The 19,832-nt window shown below is 39.5% G+C and overlaps 1 protein-coding gene across 2 annotated transcripts in view; it reads right to left on the reverse strand.

Annotated features, from left to right (window-relative positions):
- The window catches only part of LOC104559824 (transmembrane protein 132B), a 232,101-nt gene that overhangs the window by 35,195 nt on the left and 177,074 nt on the right, over positions 1–19,832 (reverse strand). For both annotated transcript variants that reach the window (XM_062009941.1, XM_062009942.1), the window contains one exon: positions 3,217–3,360. In XM_062009941.1, the coding sequence (XP_061865925.1) occupies positions 3,217–3,360 (144 nt within the window). The remainder of the gene's footprint in view (positions 1–3,216; positions 3,361–19,832) is intronic.

Here is a 19,832-nt window from a genome sequence, read left to right on the forward strand (position 1 = left end):
ACTTCCCATCACCCAAGCAGCTGAACAATTTATGCATAAATTCTATCAAGTTTCCACCACTTCTTTCTTTTCAGCTTCACAGCCCTATTTAGCTGTGGTTTGCAAGAAAAGCAGGACACTGAGAGAAATGCCTCCAATTGAGTCTGTGGCAGAAAACCACTGAAGTTGGTGAGACTCCACTGAAGATAAGGAATTTGTCTGTTCAGAGTGAACAGTAGCTTCAGAAACTACATGAGGCAGGCTGAGGCTGGGATAAGGATTTCTCTGTCTTGTTTGCAGATAAAGAAGGAGATTCCAAGGGGAATGAGTGATTTACCCACAGTCACACAGGATAGCAGCAAGAGATATGGAAATTAATGCCAAGAAGCATTTCAGTGCCTTAATCATAAAGCCAATCTTCTCCCTCCAGTGCCAACAGTATTAAATATATACTTTCTTCAATAATGGAATAAGCATAAGAGTTTCCCTGACTTATAGAAATGTTTCCATCAAATATTTTAGAAGGTAGGTAGTTCAAGTTAAAATGGGTGGTCAGCACTGCAGCTGTAGGGATCAGCAAGTGTAGGGACAGGGATTGTAGTTGAACTGAGCAAGTTTACCTGTGAGATTCCTTTGAGGAAAGGTTGGAAAACGCAAGGTCACAAAGTACTGTGTGTTTTTCATTATATTTACCACTAATTAGCTTTGAAAAATGAGGGCTGAAATATTCTCTTGCTGGGAAGCTATTAAACTGTTAGGCTGAGGGAATATATGGCTTAGAACAGGCAAGATTACCATCCCTTACCTACAAATAAATCACTTGTACATCATCTATCTATTTGACCATCTCTGAGTAGTACTTATTTCAATCTAGGTAGCTGCCTGGAGAAGCACATTTTGTATAAATACATAATAGCCTGGGCCAAAGTCTGTTTTTATCTAAACCAGCTTCAAATTGATGTGTCTTAATTGAAAATAAGGGGGTTACAGCAGTGATCAAAGAATTGTCTCATTAATTATCTATTAAATCATTAGCTATTAAACAGAAATAAAAGGTTAAGACTGCAACACTCTCTGTTCTGCCCAAAAGAATATGAATATCTCTCCAATTACAAAGAAACAATAAAGGCAGAATTAACAGTGAAAAGAAGCTTAAGATTAAGCAATTACATCCAAAATGCCTGACAATTCTTATTAAGAGGGTTTAGCAGTATGACCTATATACAAAAGGCAACACAAATTTGGAAGCAGAGTCAACACTGGCTTTACCAAAGGGGCTTGTAAAGAGAATATGGGATTTCTTTTCTGAAAATACAGGCATGTAAAGCCTGTAGTAAATTTTAACTCAGCAAATGAATTGTTATGGATTCAATCTTGCAACCAATACATGTATTTCCAGTTAAAAATTATGCATGAATAGCATTTGGTCTGATAGAACTCATGACTGAAATACATTATAAGTATGCTGCCATTTTCACAACAAATAACATTGCCCCCATTTTATATCACCAGGATGAGGCAAGATGAACTCTGTAAAGATTCCATTCAGAACCCCTGGTTTTGTTCATTAAATCAGTATCTAAAGAGTTGGGTACCAGGTCTGAGAAAGAATCCCAGAGCCTTCTCTTCTGCCAGTGATTCGACACTCAAATAATTTCACAGAGCAGTCAGATGAAGAACTGATTTACACCAAGTCAGTCACTAGCAAAAAAGGAAAAAAGAAGGAATTACAGTGCAAAACCTGCAAAACCTGTGCAGAATCTTGGCCTGTGTTTTGGTCTGCTCTACCCAGATCACTGAAAGGAATGGGAGACACTCATCAGATCTAATTCTACCTGGATATACAACCTGTTTTGAAAAAGCAAAGAAGAAAGATGGTCAAAGGGCAAGAGCTTTGCTTTCTTGAAGTGTATAAATCCCCAGCTGGAACTGGAAATCTTGCCTCTGCTCACAGAGGTCATGTCAAGCCTTATTTTGTTGCCAGCTTCAGCAGACCTTTTAAATTTGGGAATCAGAACAACTTCACCGCTCAGCTTTGACAGGATATCTTTATGGACAACTGCTGATTGGACTAAATGGGCTTTAAACAGGTAACGTTTCAAAATGCAGCATCTCTCTAACATCTGCTGTTACTAATTCTATTACTGGAGGAGGAATGGGAGTCTTTCCTCTGACCTTTTCCTATCGGGTCCAATCCAGTCTTCTCTAACTCAAGTTCTAGCAAGTCCCAGAAACACTATAAACGCAACTAAAAGAAACCAAAGTCCACATAAATCATCTTTTAGATCAGGATCTGGTTTTCTGAACTGCAAAGAAAAGACAGTCTCGATGTTGCTGATATAGAACTTGGTTATACTACCTTATTTTTATAGCACTTACGTATAACTTGCTGCACTTTCCCTGAATTGAAACAAAGAAAAGATCTTTCTAGGACTAAACTAAGAAACTCATAAATACTACAAAAAAACCCCACTCCTATACAGAATTCACTGCTGTCAATTAAGTTCATTTAAAATCAGAAAAAAACATACTCAAACCACATAATAAATAAAACTATTAAACATATGCAAAAGTATCTCTTCTTCTATGCCTAAAAATAATAATGAACTAAAAGCTGAAAGCCATGAAACGGTGTCAGAAGTCACAAAGTCAGTGTCTAGATAAAGTCACATTAATGCTATTTGCATCTCAGTGTCAGGGAGGGAGAACCAGTTGAATGTATTAGTTTTTTAAAACCCAAAACATAGCATTGTTTAAAAGCTCCTGGCTCTCATTTTAAGAATTTTTGCAATATGCTTGACACTATTATCTGTCATGCTCCTCCAGAGTTCAATACCTTTACTTATATGAAATTCCTGAGTGGAAAGCAGGTGATGCACACAGGAAAGCATGCTGTATGATGTTACAATACACTGCATTATTACTACTAAATAGTGGATACAGAAAAGCTACACAAGAACAAAGATCTGTGCGTGGGGAGTCGACTTTTCCAAGTGAGGTGTATCAGACACCACACAGAACAGATCAGCACAAGCACTCCACATCAGGCAATGGAAACGTCCTGCACACCCCCTGGAGACCACTCTCCTCATCACACCCTGGGAACAACCCACCACTGCAGAAACAGCCATGACTGGGAAACAACTGGTTGATGTAAAATCCTGAATGTGGGCAACAGCTCAACACAGTGATGGCAGAGGACGAAACTCCATTCTCTGCCTCATGTGGGTGCCTTACCTTGATGACATCTTCATCAGCTGATTTGCACTCGGTGGAGTCTGAAACATCAACCACTGACCCATCTTCCTGCACGGCAACAACCTTGACTGGAACAGACACCGTTTTGCCCGTCAGAATGGCCGTGTTAAGGACTTCTGTGTCCTGTATGCAAACACACAAATGCAGGGTGGGTGTTAGAGAGGCATAACACCATGAGAACATCGCAAGGGTCAGGCTGAGAAACAAAACCCCTGCCTCTGATGGGGACAGGAGCAGAAGAGCAGCCTTTCCTTGCACACACCCTTCAAGCTCCTGGCAGCCAGAGGTTTCACATTTTCCTAAACCAAAAGCTGTATTGGGACCATCAAATTCTGGTTTTGACAAATATATGGATTTACTCTTTTTGAACCCATTTACAAGCTTGGTTGCTGTGGCAATGATATCTGTAAAGCAATAGCACATGGAGGCAGGTCTGCAGCTTGGCAGAACCATGGTGTTATTCAGCCATCAACTCCAGAGCCAGTCAGCAACTCTTCCCACTCCTTTGCCCCAAATCATGGCAGTGATTGGGGAAGTGACTATCAAGCATTTCTTCCCTACTGTTCCAGATAAGAGTGTTGGAGTTGACCATTCTCCCTTTTCTGGATATAATACACAATGAGTAGAACTATGCATAAGGTAAGGTATTACAAACAAGGTAATGTCATCCATATGTAACTTTTTAAATCTTTCTCCATCAAAATCCCACCTAGAGATGTTTCACCACATTTATCTCTAATCTTGATGAAGTCACAGAGCTGGCATTCTAATGACTCCATTAACACAGCCTTCCTCTGTGTCTCAGTATGGCTGCAGTTTGATTAATTACTCCAGATGAGCTGCTGCAGAGGTCCTTGCCTTGCATAAGCAGGTATGCAGGCTGGAGGGAAACAGCCTCCAAAGGCCTCCAGAGCAGCTTATCTATGGCTAAGCAGTGCTTACCACAGGCCTAGAACTTGACACACATGCAGAGCAAGGAACAGTCTGTGCTTTTGGAGAGGTACAGTTCAGCCTTCTTGAAAAGGCTGCACTAGGAAATACTGCTTTGAATCAATCTGCTTTTCATTTTTCAGCTTCCATAAAACTAATTTAGTTGTCAGTTGGAAGAAAAAAATAAAAAACGTTGCTTCAAACTAATTTAACTTTAAATTCCATTATTAGGATTGGAGGAAGAAGAAATGGATTTTAGGGAAAAATTTAATGGCAGCTTGCAGAGGGAGATATATTCACTATCATTTGGTTCTGTCTGCTAGCTGGATTGATGGAAAATAATGGGCATTGACCACAAGCTAAGGACAGATGGAGAAGACCAATAAATACTTGCAGCTAAGATGAATTATTAATCAATATTCAGAAACTTCTACAAAAAGCACCCTGAATTAAATGAAGTACTAATACCGCTAGTGCCAGCTAACTAACGTAGTCTACTAGAGCTTTACAGGCAATTCTCTTCCAGAAAAGCATTTAAGCATGTGCTCAAGTCCATTTCTGCTCAGAACAGGACTAAAAGTACATGCTCAGCTTGACACTTAAGTCTTCAATACGATTTAAGTGTTTAAGTGTTGTTTTGCATGGAGATGCTTTTCTGAATAATACCTCAGATAAATACACTTTGTCTGTTCTCTGTCAGGCACAAACCAGATGTTTTACATAGTAAATGACTGTCTAGTTTTTGTTTACACTGATTGGGCTCATCTATAACCAGTTGCCATCCACGAGGGAAGGACACTGGGAAAGAGAGAAGTATGAGACACAAGTGGAAGTGTGAAAGAACTGTCAAGCCTTTACAAAGACTGAGGTTTGAAGAAAGCTAAGAAAATGCACTGCCAGGTGAAAGAAAACAATGAGATACATCTTAGCTGGAGAGAGGTTGTATAAGACAAAGAAACTGAGGGTACTTCACTCACAAGTATGTCAGCAAAGAGGTAGTTAGACTTCACCAAACCAACAGCAAACATCCCATAAATCCTAAGCCAGCAATCCAATGTAAACATATGCTGGATACATGAGGAAGATGTGGTGGTCCTCTGTCAAAAGGGTCCCCAGCAGCAGTTTGCCAGGATGCTATTTCTAAGCCATTCTTTAACAACAGTCTTCTTCAGTGTATCACAAAAACAGTATTGCTAAAGCCACAACCAACTAACATGTATCTAATTCCACCTCCAAATCCCTCCTCTCTCAACTTCTGCCTGCCAGGGCAGGTGGCACTCACACACTTTAGGTCTGACCCAAAGCCACACCAAGTCAGAGATGAAAGGCTTCTTTTTACTTCAATAGACTTGGGACCAGGTTCTCAACGTTTTTCTCCTTTGTTTTTTTCACTGTTTGTGGTATCACCCCATGTTGATCCTCAGGTGTGACAATGGTGAAACAAAACCTCTAGCCTCCTTTTAATTCTAAGTGCTGCTTAGTTACCAAGCTAGTCAGACTTTGATGCTCTGAAGGATAATGCAAGGTTTATAAAGACATTTGCATTCCTTTTGTAAACTCCCTGTGAAGATAACTATAAGAGAAAAGGTCTTCAAAGAGACACTTAATGACCCTGCCATTTGTGGGTGAGCTGAAATATGCTCATCCAACTCTTGACATAAGCACTGCCTGAACCTCCCTTCCTTGCCAGCACATACAGGTACACACAGTGCTAATTAGCTGCTGCTGCTTCACAAGGACTAGACTTCATTGTTAAGCAACTTACTATTAAATCAATATTTCAGGTGCCCAGTACCTGGATGGAGTGTTACACAACTAGAATAGGCTGTGTAGAGACCTTTTTAAGAGCTGGTTATTTATAGACTGAAAAAAATATGTTTCCTCTGGGGAAGAAATAGAAAGGCAGAACTGAACTAATTGACTGTCCATTAGGTTTATAAACAGATTTCTTTTTTCTTTAGTGTATCTTCAAGAAGTAATAGCATTTCACCCAGATTGTGTTGGGTTTGACATGGACATTTCCATTTTTGCTTACTGCAAAAAACCCAAAAGTTACTGAATTTAAGGTACCTGTGCTGGTTATTACTAATAGCATTTGAAATGTAGAGGGGGTGATAAGGTTGATCTACATGGGCAGGTCCTCTTATGTGACACAGCATCAATGAAACATCTGGAACAACTCCCAGGGACCACCAGCACAAACCTCCAACTGCTGACACTTCAAGGTCCCAGGTGAAAAATTTGGAATCCCTTCCTGTTTCTTTACATGAGATAGTCAGCTGCCAGATCTTGACCAAAACCTGGGTGGAAACTACACATTCATGTTGTAGGCTCTATCCCTGCATAATAATTCCGTGCATGTTTATCTCCAGCTTCTTCTCTGTACCTGAATGCATTAGCACTTCAGCAGAGCTCTTCTTAATTACAACTGTAACCTGCTAATAGCATTTCTTTGTTGTCTGAAGGAATCTACTTCTTATCCAGCCTAGGCTAAATTAAAATTTAATACAACATCAGGTCGCAACAGAACTAGGAAGCAAATGACAGCTGTTTAATTAAAATCTAAAGATGATTAGATGGCACTACTGAGAGAAATACTCAAGAGGAAGAGCAGAAAACTACTGAAACTCAAGGCCAGGATAATGGCTTTATTTAAATATGAATAAACTCTGCACACAGCCATAGTAAATGTTTGACAACTCATTGCTTCGGACAAATGGGGGAAAATGTGAATGGAAGATGTGTCAAGAGTCATGATAGAGCTGTGATTACCAACACTGCTGCTGTATGTGACCAGAAGCAGGGATTACTGAGGACTGACTTTGCCAGCAAGACACAAACCAATTGAGGAACTCCAGGCACAAAGTTCCCAATAATTAGGCTTTAAACACCACCACATGGATCTAAATCCTCCTCAGGCACGTGACTCAATGGCAGCTCACCCAGCTACCGTGAGCCAACAAGACATGGTTTTTCACCTCTCTTCTGCTTGAAAGATAAAGATGTGGAGAAACAGATTATGTATCGCACAAGAAAGCATCTCATGAGCTAGAAGCTGGACAGAGGTTTTCCAGACCACATCCCACAGCCACCAATGCAACTTGCTTTCCACCAAGTCTAGCAGGGTACAAAAGCCTTGACACCAACGCAGTTTACTGTGACAGATATCATCCTTGTGATTAATGCACAAGCTGGATGTGTGTTTTTAGAGGTTAACAAAACATGCTACAGTACAGTAAACCCAATAAACACTCAATTGTAAATCAGGAGGGAAACCTCAAGCCAACTCTATTCCACTGACAAATGCTACAGCTAAATGCCTTTTGGCATTTAGCTGAAATGACTGTCTTTAGTGAAGAAGGCATAGAGCCGAAACATTTGTCTGTGGAATTGCATTCCTTCATTATTTTTTTTCCCCCCCAGACTGTACCTCAGGAAAATACATTTGTAATATAAGAAGGAATCTTTAGGAACAAGTTCTCCTGCCTGGAAACAGCATCTCTTAAAAACTGTAAATTACAGGGCAGGTTGTGACGTGTGGGCTGGGCTAAGGGGATTTTTTTTTGTTATTTGATAAATTATTCACCACCTTTTTCTTCAGATCAAAGAGCAATGCAATAGAAGTCCATTAAGCAAGCTTAATATAAAAATTAGATGTTTTGCTGAAATTATTATAATCCAAAGCAATTCTGTACTTTCCCCCCTCATAGCTGAATAGCATTTTAGGTTTCCAATACATATTAATGAAGTCTAGTTGCTAGAAAGCTATTTATATTTTGCACCATTCTATCAGGTAAGATATACCATTTTGTCACCCAATGCTGAGAATGAACAACTGGGATTATGAGTACAAAATACTAGAAAATGTCAGCCATCTTGCAAAGAGCTCACGTTGGGTTTTGATCCTTTTTCCTCTACAAACTTACACAGTCCGTCAAACTCACACAGGGAGCCAGACCCCACAGTAATGCTAGCAGAAGTGCTGCTAACTGCTTTGGCAGGTGACCAATCAGGCATTATTTGTGGGCCCAACTGGCAATCCTGACTGTCTAGGAGTTCACAGAATCTTAAGGGTTGGAAGGGACCTCAAAGCTCATCCAGTCCAACCCTCCTCCCAGAGCAGGACCACCTAGAGTAGGTCACACCAGAACTCATCCAGGAGGGTTTGAATGTCCCCAGAGAAAGAGACTCAACAACCCACCTGGGCAGCCTCTTCCAGTGCTCACCCAACGTGGGTGACTTGCCTCAAGTCTGCAGAGGCTGGGCATGTGAATGGAATGGCATTACAAGCCCTAATAAAGGGCCAAACAACGGCCAATTCCTTATTCTGAAAACACCATTTCAGTGGAACCTCTTATGCCAGCAACCATTTACCAAGTTTTCAGGTGTCTGAGTGAGGCCTGAAGTGTAACCACACGAGTCCTGCCCTGACAAGCACACATGTTGCTAGAAGATCATTCCCATCCCTCATTTCAGCATTATGACAGATGGCAAATCAGAAATACTGTAGGCTATCACGTCAAAGTTAAAGGTCATCCTTTATCTCCTTTGTTTACCTGCATAATAGTTTTACTTCATATTGGGATCCCAAAGGAAGAGCAGGCAGGTGCATATATTCTTCAGGAGAAATTAATTACTGTAGATTGAACCAAGCAGAGAGGTTTTTAATCACCAATTTTTACAACAATGTGAGCAGCACCCATTAGCCTAATTGAATATTATTCTAGATGTATATTAGTGTGTGCTGCAAAAACAATTTGCTAGAGCAGAGAAAAGCATGATACAGAGCCTCCATAAGTGGAACCTTATTTCATAAGTTGTCGTCTTGCCACAGATATGCTGAAGGAAGCTTTTATCTCAGCAGAGTGTACCTGGCACACACGATCAGTTGGAGTGGTAACTCTGTCTTGGAGTTCACGGGAACTAAAGCTGAGATTGATTCCATTTCTGTGGGTTTTTTTATAAAGGAAATTCAGCTCATTTTGAGGTTTATGTAGGATGAATAAGCAAAACCTACTGCTGAAGGTGAAACCTGATTAGAAGCACAGATACTGTCATATCTATGACCTGAGGCACTTTTGTTTTATTTTTTATAACTCAGAACAGATCTGCCCCCATTAAATAAAGGTTCAGAACACAGCCTGGTGCACTTGGCAGAAGTAATTGCAACCTGTCAGGCAGTCTCCACTGTCTCAGCTAAGTACCAGTGCCTTCTGCATCAGCAAAAGACCTTTTCTGAGACAGAGCTCATGTTATTTTGCTTCAGCCTGTTATGTCCCAGTAGAGTTTATTCTCTAAACCTGCTGTGTTAAACATCATGACACACCACTGCTCTGAAGTGCATACCTGAGGTAGAAGGAATGAGAAATTCTTACAGCTAGAGAGCACCTACTGCATTTCTTATTTTAGTTGTCTGCACAGAGAATAGACACAAAGAGCTCTTAGCTTGTGTTTCAGAACCTTTTAGTACACCGAGAAATGAAGGACCTAAAGTCAGACTAAAAGTATAGTAAACTTTGTGAGTCAATCAAAACGGAATTTGAACTGTATTTACAGATCTATACAATACCTGAGCATATATCTGACAGACTTATGCTAGTTCTTCTCCTATTGAGAAGAGATCAGTAACCATTTTTAGGCATATTTAGAATTTTACAGCTCATTAAGAGACATTGGTGTTTTTCCCCTTTTATTCCAGAAAAAAAATCCCATGATCTCATTCTGACTTAAGAAAATTGTGGGTCATCTCCAACTGACAGCAAACAACATTCACCTGAACTCAAGAGGATTCAAAATGGATAGAGCTATCTACTCAAGAGCAAAGACCCGAGCCTGAATACAAACTGACACACTAATGATTGTTTTCAAATGGCTGTGGACTAATAATACAAACACTCCTAAAAGGAAATGCTTTTCAGAAAAAATCTAGAGAGGCCATGCTTTGCCTAATTTATGGCACATAAATATGAGATTCACTTGAGTACCAACAGTAGTCAAAGAGATCATTTTCTGGCTTTGCATCTTTGTCCCATAGACTTAATAATATTTAACAACTTTGTAGATGTCCATTTTTTGAAGAATTTCTTTCAGACACTTCTCTGATTCCTACCCTAGCCATCATAGTTTTCTTTGAGCAGGCTGGAAGAAGGGTTTTCTGGAGGAAATGCTATGCCACAGGTTCAGTGGGAGAACTGGCAACTCACTGGCTTGAAAAGCCTTCACTTTCACAAGTGCAAAACTACAGACACTGAAACATAAGGTTGCGTATCACATGAGTTTACTACCACAATCTGTGTGCTCATCTTCTACCATGAGTGCTACCTGGGCAGAAATCCATGTCCTTCTGTAATAACAGCTGCTTAATGCTATAGAAGAATACACAAATTAATTACAGCATGTCTACATGGCTTCTCAACATCCTGCAGGAGCATCCCCACGCAGAGGGAGTGTGGGCTCTCTTTCTGCTTTGGACACGATGACTTGCTTCGTTAAGCCATTCATAGAGTGGCTATGGTTTAAGAATATCTATTTATGAGCAGAAAGAGACACATGGGAAAGTGACTGTGGTATCATGCAAAGTCCTCTGAGATCCCCTGACAGAAGACAGTTGTGTAGTATTTGCTAGACAGCAGGTTCAGAAGAACTGACTTTTGTATCTTCTCCTTCAGAACAGATCAAACACTTCTATAAGTCCATGGCTCATTATGTACAAAGTAAATTTCATAAAGTATTGCATTTTCTGGACAGAACTAGATGCATAGACTTACTAAGTATATTTGAGAAGTGCATTATGGAGTTGGGAATGGAATAGAGATCTACTAGATGCTCACATTCCTCATCCTGAAAAAGGAGGATATAATTTTCTGAACAACATGGACCTGAAAGGAAAGATCCATGTCTTACCCAAAGAAGTTTGTGGGGTTTTTCTTGAAGATGGTCTGTCTTACCTGTCAGGATCAGACTCCTGTACTTACTTATTTTTGCCTATTTAAAGTAATTTCATGGGCTTGCATCTGACTGCTCTCAGATGTAAATTATACACACACAGTGCTGCAGGACTGGCTTTTCAGGGAGAAAACGCTTTGGAAACAGACTGTTTCCCACTCTGCTCTCCCTTGGAAAGACTATTCTCCCCTAAAAGCATCCGTGGTGAGTGACTAATTCTCTGGCAGTTCCTCTCTTAGGTATATGTCTCAGGGCAGCACAAGTGACACTTTAGAAGTTTTACCTCTCTCTGTTGCCTATTAAAGGGCTCAGATGTCTAGCTCAGATTTGATGTCTAGAATTATGGAAGAGATCCCTTCCTGCTTTCAAAATTATAAACAATCAGTACTTATATGGTACTGTAAGCTCCTTTACTCCTAGGAGCTTGATAAGGCTGCCTTCTGTTGTAGTTGATGTAGTGAAAATAAAAAGCCATACCTTTAGCCAATCCAGCATCAGCCTTTCCTATCCTTGCACACTCAGAACTTTCTGGTGGTTTACTCACTGATTTGTGGAGCATCCATCAACTGTACATTGCTCATCCTTGCATTGTCACCCCACTTGAATGAAGTGCTGCCTTTCAAGTCTTCAACATTTACTTTCTACTTAGTAAACACTGCAGAAGATGTCTCCTGCCTGTATTTACAACTGTCTGAGAGATTTTTAACATGGAGAAAAGAAGTTTCTTAATAAAAAGCCATCTTTGAGAATATTTTCATTTGAAAAAAGCTAAAACTAAAAATGGAGTTGTCAAATAAGAATACTGATTATTTTTAAGTGAGGTTTTGAGAGTCTTTTGACTAATCTAAAGATTACTGAAAGCTTTTTTTCTTCCTTCCTCTGGCTCTTCTTGTCTTGGATTTTGTTCTTCATCTTCATTTTTCAGTCTGCTCACCTGTTCAGAAGCGCTGCCTTGTTCTGGCATGCCCCTGTGTCTGCCTATGTCTTGTTTTGCTCAACTTTTACAAAGAGCAATCTCTTTTTTACTCAAGTTCAGAATGAAATCCTTTCTTTGTTTTCACGACTGAGTTTCTCAGTGGACTCTTGTGCAGTGTATTTATTTCCTGCAGACTAGGACAATATCATCTTTGCATCAAAAGCTGAGACGTTGCTTTTTTTGGAACATCCGTGCTTTTGCCAAATTCACCAGCTTTTAAGAGGCACAGTTCCTTAAACTAAAGAATGTTTTAAGAACCTGTGAGGGGAAAAAAAAAAACCTCCAAAAAACTAACTGGATTCTGCTCTCAGCTAGACCAATGCAAGAAGGAGTAATTACAACAAAGACCATGAAGTTACACAAATGTAAAAGTCCGAGGAAATCAGGATCAAACTATTTCATTTTTCATCTTTCTCCATGTCTCTCATCTACTCTAAAAATTACATTTTGAATGATTTATTTAAATTACTCCTTATAGTATCTTGTCTTTCCACAATACTTCAAAAACAGTTCTTAGCTCTGCCAAGGACAACAGGACATTTATCTTCGTTAGACGGCTACAATACTGAGGCACAAGAAATCCCATCAGGCCAGTGACAGATCAAGAAATCAAATCCACATTCCTAATATTCTAGGTCCATGCTGCTTCTTAGAGGTTACACTCAGACTTGCTGTCTTCAGGCTGTTGGTTCTGCACAGTTTAAATATCAATTCCCACAGCTTTCCTACTGATCAGTCTTTTTGCATAACAAACAAGAGCTGAGCATGAAACATCCAAAACGTCTCAAATTTATCCGTGCAGCCAAACAAAGATCAGTGTGTGGAAAAAAATTTAGAGAGCTACAAATAAATCAACCAGTCACAGATACAAGGAAAGAAAGAAATACTGTATCACTTCTCATCTTTCTTAAGTAGAAAATTATAATAGCATTTTAGTATATACTGTAACATAACAGACAGTTGAATACACTCAAGAGAAATCACAGAACATCTCTTAATATCATACTATTACAAAACATTTAGCTATAAGAGGGCCTCCAAATTCATCTCACACATGCTTTGAAATGGGGCAAGATAATAGCAGACAAGAAGGATGACTTTAATGTTTCTCAGGAATAGAAACAGAATGTGACAGAATTATTGGTTTTCAATAGAAGCATTCTGTAAACAGACAAAGGTCTTCCAGTCATTATTCTATGAAAGCAAGTATATCTCAATATCACAGCACATTGATAAGGAATTTTAACAAGGGTTTCTTGTCCTTACCCCTTATCATCAACCTCCAAGCAGGGACCTCAAAGTACTTTTAAAACTTAAAAACTGTTTGTAAACTATATGAAGCAGTGGCTGACTTGGGGTTTCCATCTCAACAAAAGCCACTGCAGGACAGAAGGAAAATGGAACATGACTTAGATTCCAGCTTCCAAAGTCTTACTTTCATAACTAGCCTTTGAAAGTCATTAAGACACTGTTCAAATTAAAACTTTACAATCTATTTCTTTAGAAACTCTTATATCATGAGTAATGGGAAAAGTACTGGTCTTCCAGAAAGATAAACTAGGTATAGCAAGAGAGGAAAAAGAGAATCGCCCAACTTATGTTGAAGAACTCATCCACAAGAACTATCTTGTCAGAGGAAAATATTACCAATTTGCTGCTTTTTTACTTAACGTGGGTCACAAAATTACACAGCATGACTCAGCTGCAAAGAGAAATTACATCACCAGTACTGGGCTGTTCCAATGGGATGAATATTTGCTATTCACTTCCATTAAGGAAATTTATCTTCCTTAAAATTGGCTGTGTTAACCATTCATTCTTTACTTTTCCTCTAGAAACAGGCAGACTTCCAGATGATAATACGTTCATTTCTTCTTTCTCAGTACTAATTTCAAACTGTTTATTGTAAGGTGGGAAGTAGGCCAGGTCTAGTGCCAGATTCTTTCTTGCACTGCAGCTGATGGGGTCCCCTTGCTGCATAGCCCTAGCTCCTGCTAAATGGACAGACAACTACAAGGGAAGGTGCTTTTTACAGAAGACATAGCTTAAGAAAAGCTAAGGTTCTCTGGCATCTTGACACATCATTTTAGCAAAGGATTGACAAAGAAGGAAAAAGTATTGCACCTAAAGACCTTCATAAATGTAACACAGAAGCCTGGCTCAAACCTGCTTTCAGTTGAAAGCACCCCTAGAAAATTAGCACAGAGAAAAGAGCAAGCTCTTCTCACCTTCCACTTCCTGAAATTCTGTTTTATTCCCTTTTCTTCCACCTTTACATATTCAGCCATGTTCTTTCTCTCTTCCTGACAACATCTTGCCTCCACACTGGTTGAAAGGTGCTTGCATGGCACAGATATGGGTTAGTACTTTCCCAAATTGAAACTCTTTCATTTAGACAACACTAATATTTTACATCTGCTTCACATGAATGCAAACAGCAACACAGCAAAGGAAGCTCAGCTCTGCTTGTGTCATGACCTCATGGTGGCCTGAGGACTCAGAGATGGAACATCTCCTCCCAGCACCACACCACTTCTCACAATGTTTCAGCACAATCTCAACATGCTCTTCTTCAATTTTTGATTGACAACAAGAACAAAATCAATGGTCATGTCACAACTCAAGTGTGTTTTGGTTCAAATCCATGCCATGAAGATTCAAATGCAAAACCTAGGTGAGAGTATTCACTTGCAAAAGCTGAACCTGGGAACAAGAAAATCCACACAAAGAAATTAGTGAGAACATAATGAGTGTCTCATTCACATTCCATTTTCAAATTTTCTAGGCAATGGGAATGATCTGAAAATGGATAAACTGGACCTTGAAAGAAAAGCTGTGTTTCAATACATCTTTGTTCCTTTGCTGTGATTGCTTCATCATTTCCCAAAAGCCCAAGAATTATCGCCAGAAGGCACCTTGTAACAAAAAGCAGAAAAAGATGATCCAAAGTTTCACTCCCATTTTTCCTGCTTTATCAGGAGTTAGTTTTAAAGGACAAACGTTTGGTCTTTTCATGCTTAATATGATGCCAAATGGTCAACCAGTGCTCAACATCTAAGTCACGGGACCACAGCTACATCAAACATACCTTTCTACTTGTTTTTCGTATTTTGTTAAATGACACTGACATTTAACTAACTGCACAAAGGTTACACTCTCTTACATGCAGCAATACCTTGCATTTTAATGCTGGCTTTCTTTCTCTTTGTTAATGAAGACAATTGTTCATGTTGCTGTTGATTTAGTTTGGGATTTTCCTTCAATAGTGTTGCAGCTGAACTCTGGTGCTCATATCCAAAGCAATCTGACAAAAGCTATTACAGAGAACAACTCAGAATGAAACTGCAACCATACTTCTTCCTAATGACAAGTTGAGACAGGAGTAGAAGAGAAGATGATGAGCAAGTTTCCTGGCCAGGTCATGCTGGGCTGCATCACTGATGAGGCTGAGAAGTAGCAACAGTCTGACAAAGAATGAACCTCAGCCACACTGAACAGAAGCATTTTATGGGCAGCCATCTAACAGCACTGCCTCCAGGCAGCCATGGCTTGCAGCAGCTTCCTTCTCTGCAGCAGCATTTGTTTGGGGTTTTTTCTCTGTTTTCTTAGCCAAGAATCTCATAAACTGAACTTCAGTCTAAAAAGCCTCATTCCAGCACGCATTGTTATTAAGTCCAGAGGGGAATAAACCTAGAATCTGGGAAAATTAGTGCAGAGGAAAAGACTTAATGGGTTCTAAAGCATAACTCTGCATAGCTGCTGAAGTCTATATTTCACCAACTTTCATGATAAATCTTTCTACTTATTCTGCATGGTCTCTTGAGGAAAATAAAGCCCAAACCCCTACATTTGATTAAAAATACACTGACTTGAAAGGTGGACTGGGATATGATACATAAGGATTTTGCTATTTTTACGTGTGCAGTGATATTTAGAAAGGTTGGGAATGATGTTTAGATTTTATCTATTTCTAGTGAAATGGATTGACAGAGGATTTTTCTGACAGTGGCTGTCTGCAATTCGATGGTAGTGCATATGCAGAAGATGGGCCAGGGTCTAGGCTTTCATTCATAAAATGTTGCACAAGGAATTCAGACAAGATAGGAGCAACAGCCTTTTGTGTGTGCATGATCTTCAGAGCAGAACACACCTCAGAAAACATCCCTCTCCAGAGCAAAGTCCCACTAAAGATTATTTTTTACAGTTACAACCATGCTAATTGTATGGCATCTCTCTTGTTCTTGCCTCTGCAGCACCCCATGAAAGGGATGACTTTTAGCCACTCCAAAAAGTTCTTGTGTGGGAAGTGAGGAAAGCACCATCCTGCTCTGCACCTGATCTTGAGCTGCACACATCCAAACACAAACAGTCCTCGGCTATTTATCATCAACCAAAATGGTTTAGGCTCTTTTGCCCTTCCAGGCTGCAGGCCAGAAAGTTTTGCTTAAGAAGCTTGCAGATTCCTCAGGGTGTTAGCTCCTTAGATGACTTGGCATCACCAGTCAATAGAGACAGACCCTAATGTAAAAGTCCTGGCTTTTTGTGTCTCACAAACCAATCTTGTTAGTGAGTCTCATCTGAAATTTACCTTTGAAAAAACACCTTTATTTGGCTGCTGAGATCAGCATCTTTATCCACAACATGCTTATGTCTCTAGTGAGTGTCAGTTTGAAGACAGATTTTCACCTCACCCAAAGTTTTCTGACTAAAACTCTATATTTAATATTTTGTCCCTATTCCCACAAGGAACAGTATGAACATTATTATAAATTATTTTAAAATACACAATGGTTAATTGAGTAGATTAACCTCCCAAACACTTAAACAGCTGTTTCAACATACTGTCTTTGAGGCCAATATGCTGAAACAGCTGTTCTTATATGTAAGGTAAAATTGTCCGCTTTGTCTTGCAGTGTGAGTAGCCCAGGTCTATTCCATCTCTTAGCAACTTTAATGTATACCTGGAGTGGTGCCAAACTTTGGTATAATTGGCATACTTTTTTTTCCCCCATGTTATTAGGAACTTCAATGTCAACTCATTTGCTCAACAATATGCTCAAAACCAAAGTGAAGTGGCTTTGTGTCATCTTTACATGGCACTCGCACATTCGCTCTGCACGCTGCTGTCTGGAGCAAGCTGCTTACACAACAGATGAATGAACTTCATTATTTTTGTATGTAGTTTTACAACAGCACGAGTGTTCCTTAAATGGAAAGCATGTTCTGGTTCAAGACACTTTCTCCTCTTGTTTCCAAGGCAACTCAATACACTGACACATGCAAACACACACGTGCAAGCTACTCATATTCTCTTCTGATGTGAAAGATATCTTCCTTTCTCAATGAAAAACTAGTCAGCTTCTGTAGGAGTGAAAGCCTAAGACAAACTTCTCTCAGAGTAACTCACAGCAAGAAAACAGTCAAGAAACTTTTCTCTTCCATTGCACACCAAGATGACATGTTTTGGAAACTTTTTGCATCAAGATCTCCTGTTCTCTTAGCCACATCAACATGAAATCCTGAGTCCACCTTACAACATCCTTCTACAAAGCAATGCTTTCAGTCAAGTTCTTCCAAAGACAGGGAAATAGCCTGGGAGGTTGGTTTGCCCACCCATCTCTCTATATTTCCTCCCAAGACTAAGCAGCTGACAAAAATGGTGGCATTTTGGTCTTAAGGGAAGGTATACACAGCCTCAGTGAGCCTTGCAAGAGGTAATCTGCAGAAGTTGCACGACTGCACCTGACACTTGGCACTGGAACATGCCTGAGTCTGCTCTGTGTTTCTAAATGAAACTCACTTCAGAACAAGTAAGGCCTAGGCACAGAAATGATTTGTTATGCTCAGCACTCCATGCTAAATCACATTTATACCCTCTGATTTACAACTGTAATCCTCTTTGGAATTCGCCTAATTGTTGGGCTTTGAAGAGCTGAGGGTCAGGTGGAGACATTGAGTAATGAGTGAAAATTGCAAAGGCAAAGTAAGAGTCTGACCAATTCTGCTGTTTATCTGAGAAGTGAGATGTGACAAAGAAGAGAGGCAGCTGGAAATTGCAAGAAATGTTTTGAAAGAAAGCACTTTGAAGCATTGCTAGTTTATTGTTGTTTCGATCTCTCTGATTTTTTTGTTCCTTTGCATAACAAAAAGGCCTGCTGATTGCCGTTATTGCCTGCGGCTTTTCTACTTGTCATTCCCACACTGGTTTGTAGGTTTTCAGAGTACATCAGACTCTGGACCAGAGTTGGCTCTTACCTACCTAAATATCTTGTTAATCCCAACAGAATGGTGGCATGCACAAATCTGGTCTCTCCTTAGAGGTCAAGTGTCCTTTCCAAAAGAGAACCTGATTTTAAAGTAAATGGGAGGGGTATTTACAGTAATACTAAGTGGTAATGCAAATTCAGGACCAGGTGAATTCATGCAAAGGGTCTCATTCAGATTTCCCTTACACCAGGTATGGGTTTGAAGGGACATAAATGTGATTTACCTCCAAATTTAGCGGCCAGCAATTATGCTGAAGTGGGACATTACTTATGAATTCAGTTCAGAGGAAAGCCTGATTTAGAAACAGCTGCCTGGGATTTATTATATAGGGAATGTGGCAGAATTCCCTTAACATCAGTAGGATACCTATGCATTTCACAAAAGCTACACCAGGGAATGTGGACCTCTTTTCCATATATGAATACATGATGCTCCTCTTGTTTTGCATAAATACTTGGAGCTGTACTTTACAGAGCTCTTCTCTGTCCTAAAAGCATGGAAAAAGAATTCAGCTTACCTGATAGATCTAAAGTTGTATTCTGTCACCTCTTGTTTACAAATGGATTTTAAAAGCCAGCCAAATCTTCAGCAGATGCTATGGGAAATCCCTGACTTCAATGGGAGCTCCACTGTCTTGTACTAAAATAATAGTTTATGAATACAATTCCCTTAATTCATGCACTCCCTTAAATTTTCAATATTGCTACTATTAACTTGCACACCATGTAGCCTTAATGACTTTAGGTTACATTTTATATTACATGCTTCTATTTTAAAATGGTTTATAAGGAAGATTAATCAATATTTAATAGGCCTTTTAAGTGTGCAACAGACACGAGTAGCATGTGTTAGAGAAGATTATAGGCACATCAATAGAAAGGTTATAAACACCCATAAACTCTGGCTTGTAAGTAACTCATTGGGCCAATAAGATTCTGTAACAATTTTAATAGCAGGTTATCCAATTAATAACAGTTTTATTAATAGCTAAGTCTTTGCAAACTACTTTAAGTGGAATCCTGTTACACAAAGAAGCATTTATGTGACCTATCCCATCAACAACTATCAGGGAGAAATCTGTAGGTTGGGTTTCTAAATGCCACTCTCCTCCTGTAAGCTTGAACTAATACTGTAACATTTCCAATGCAAACACCATTACAGTGTTATTCTGGGATTTGGGCATTTTATCATACATCCTTAGGGTTAAATTTTGCTCTACGACACATAAATTTAAGTCTCACAGGAGGGACTAGAGTTGCTTGCTGTGCATATCTGTTTGTGTAGGAGGGCACAACTTAGCCTTTTTATTTACAGAACCATTAATTAAATTACTGCAATTAAATATCAAATCAAATTGCATTAAGATAACATTAAGCACACAGGAAGTCGGAATCAGAGCTTGTATTAGGGTTAATGGGAGTGACACACGGTTCATTCTTAATGCAGCTCTCTATAAGCATACCCTGAAGGATGTGGC

Source organism: Colius striatus, chromosome 17, assembly GCF_028858725.1.
Source record: "Colius striatus isolate bColStr4 chromosome 17, bColStr4.1.hap1, whole genome shotgun sequence".
NCBI classification, from domain to species: Eukaryota; Metazoa; Chordata; class Aves; order Coliiformes; family Coliidae; genus Colius; species Colius striatus.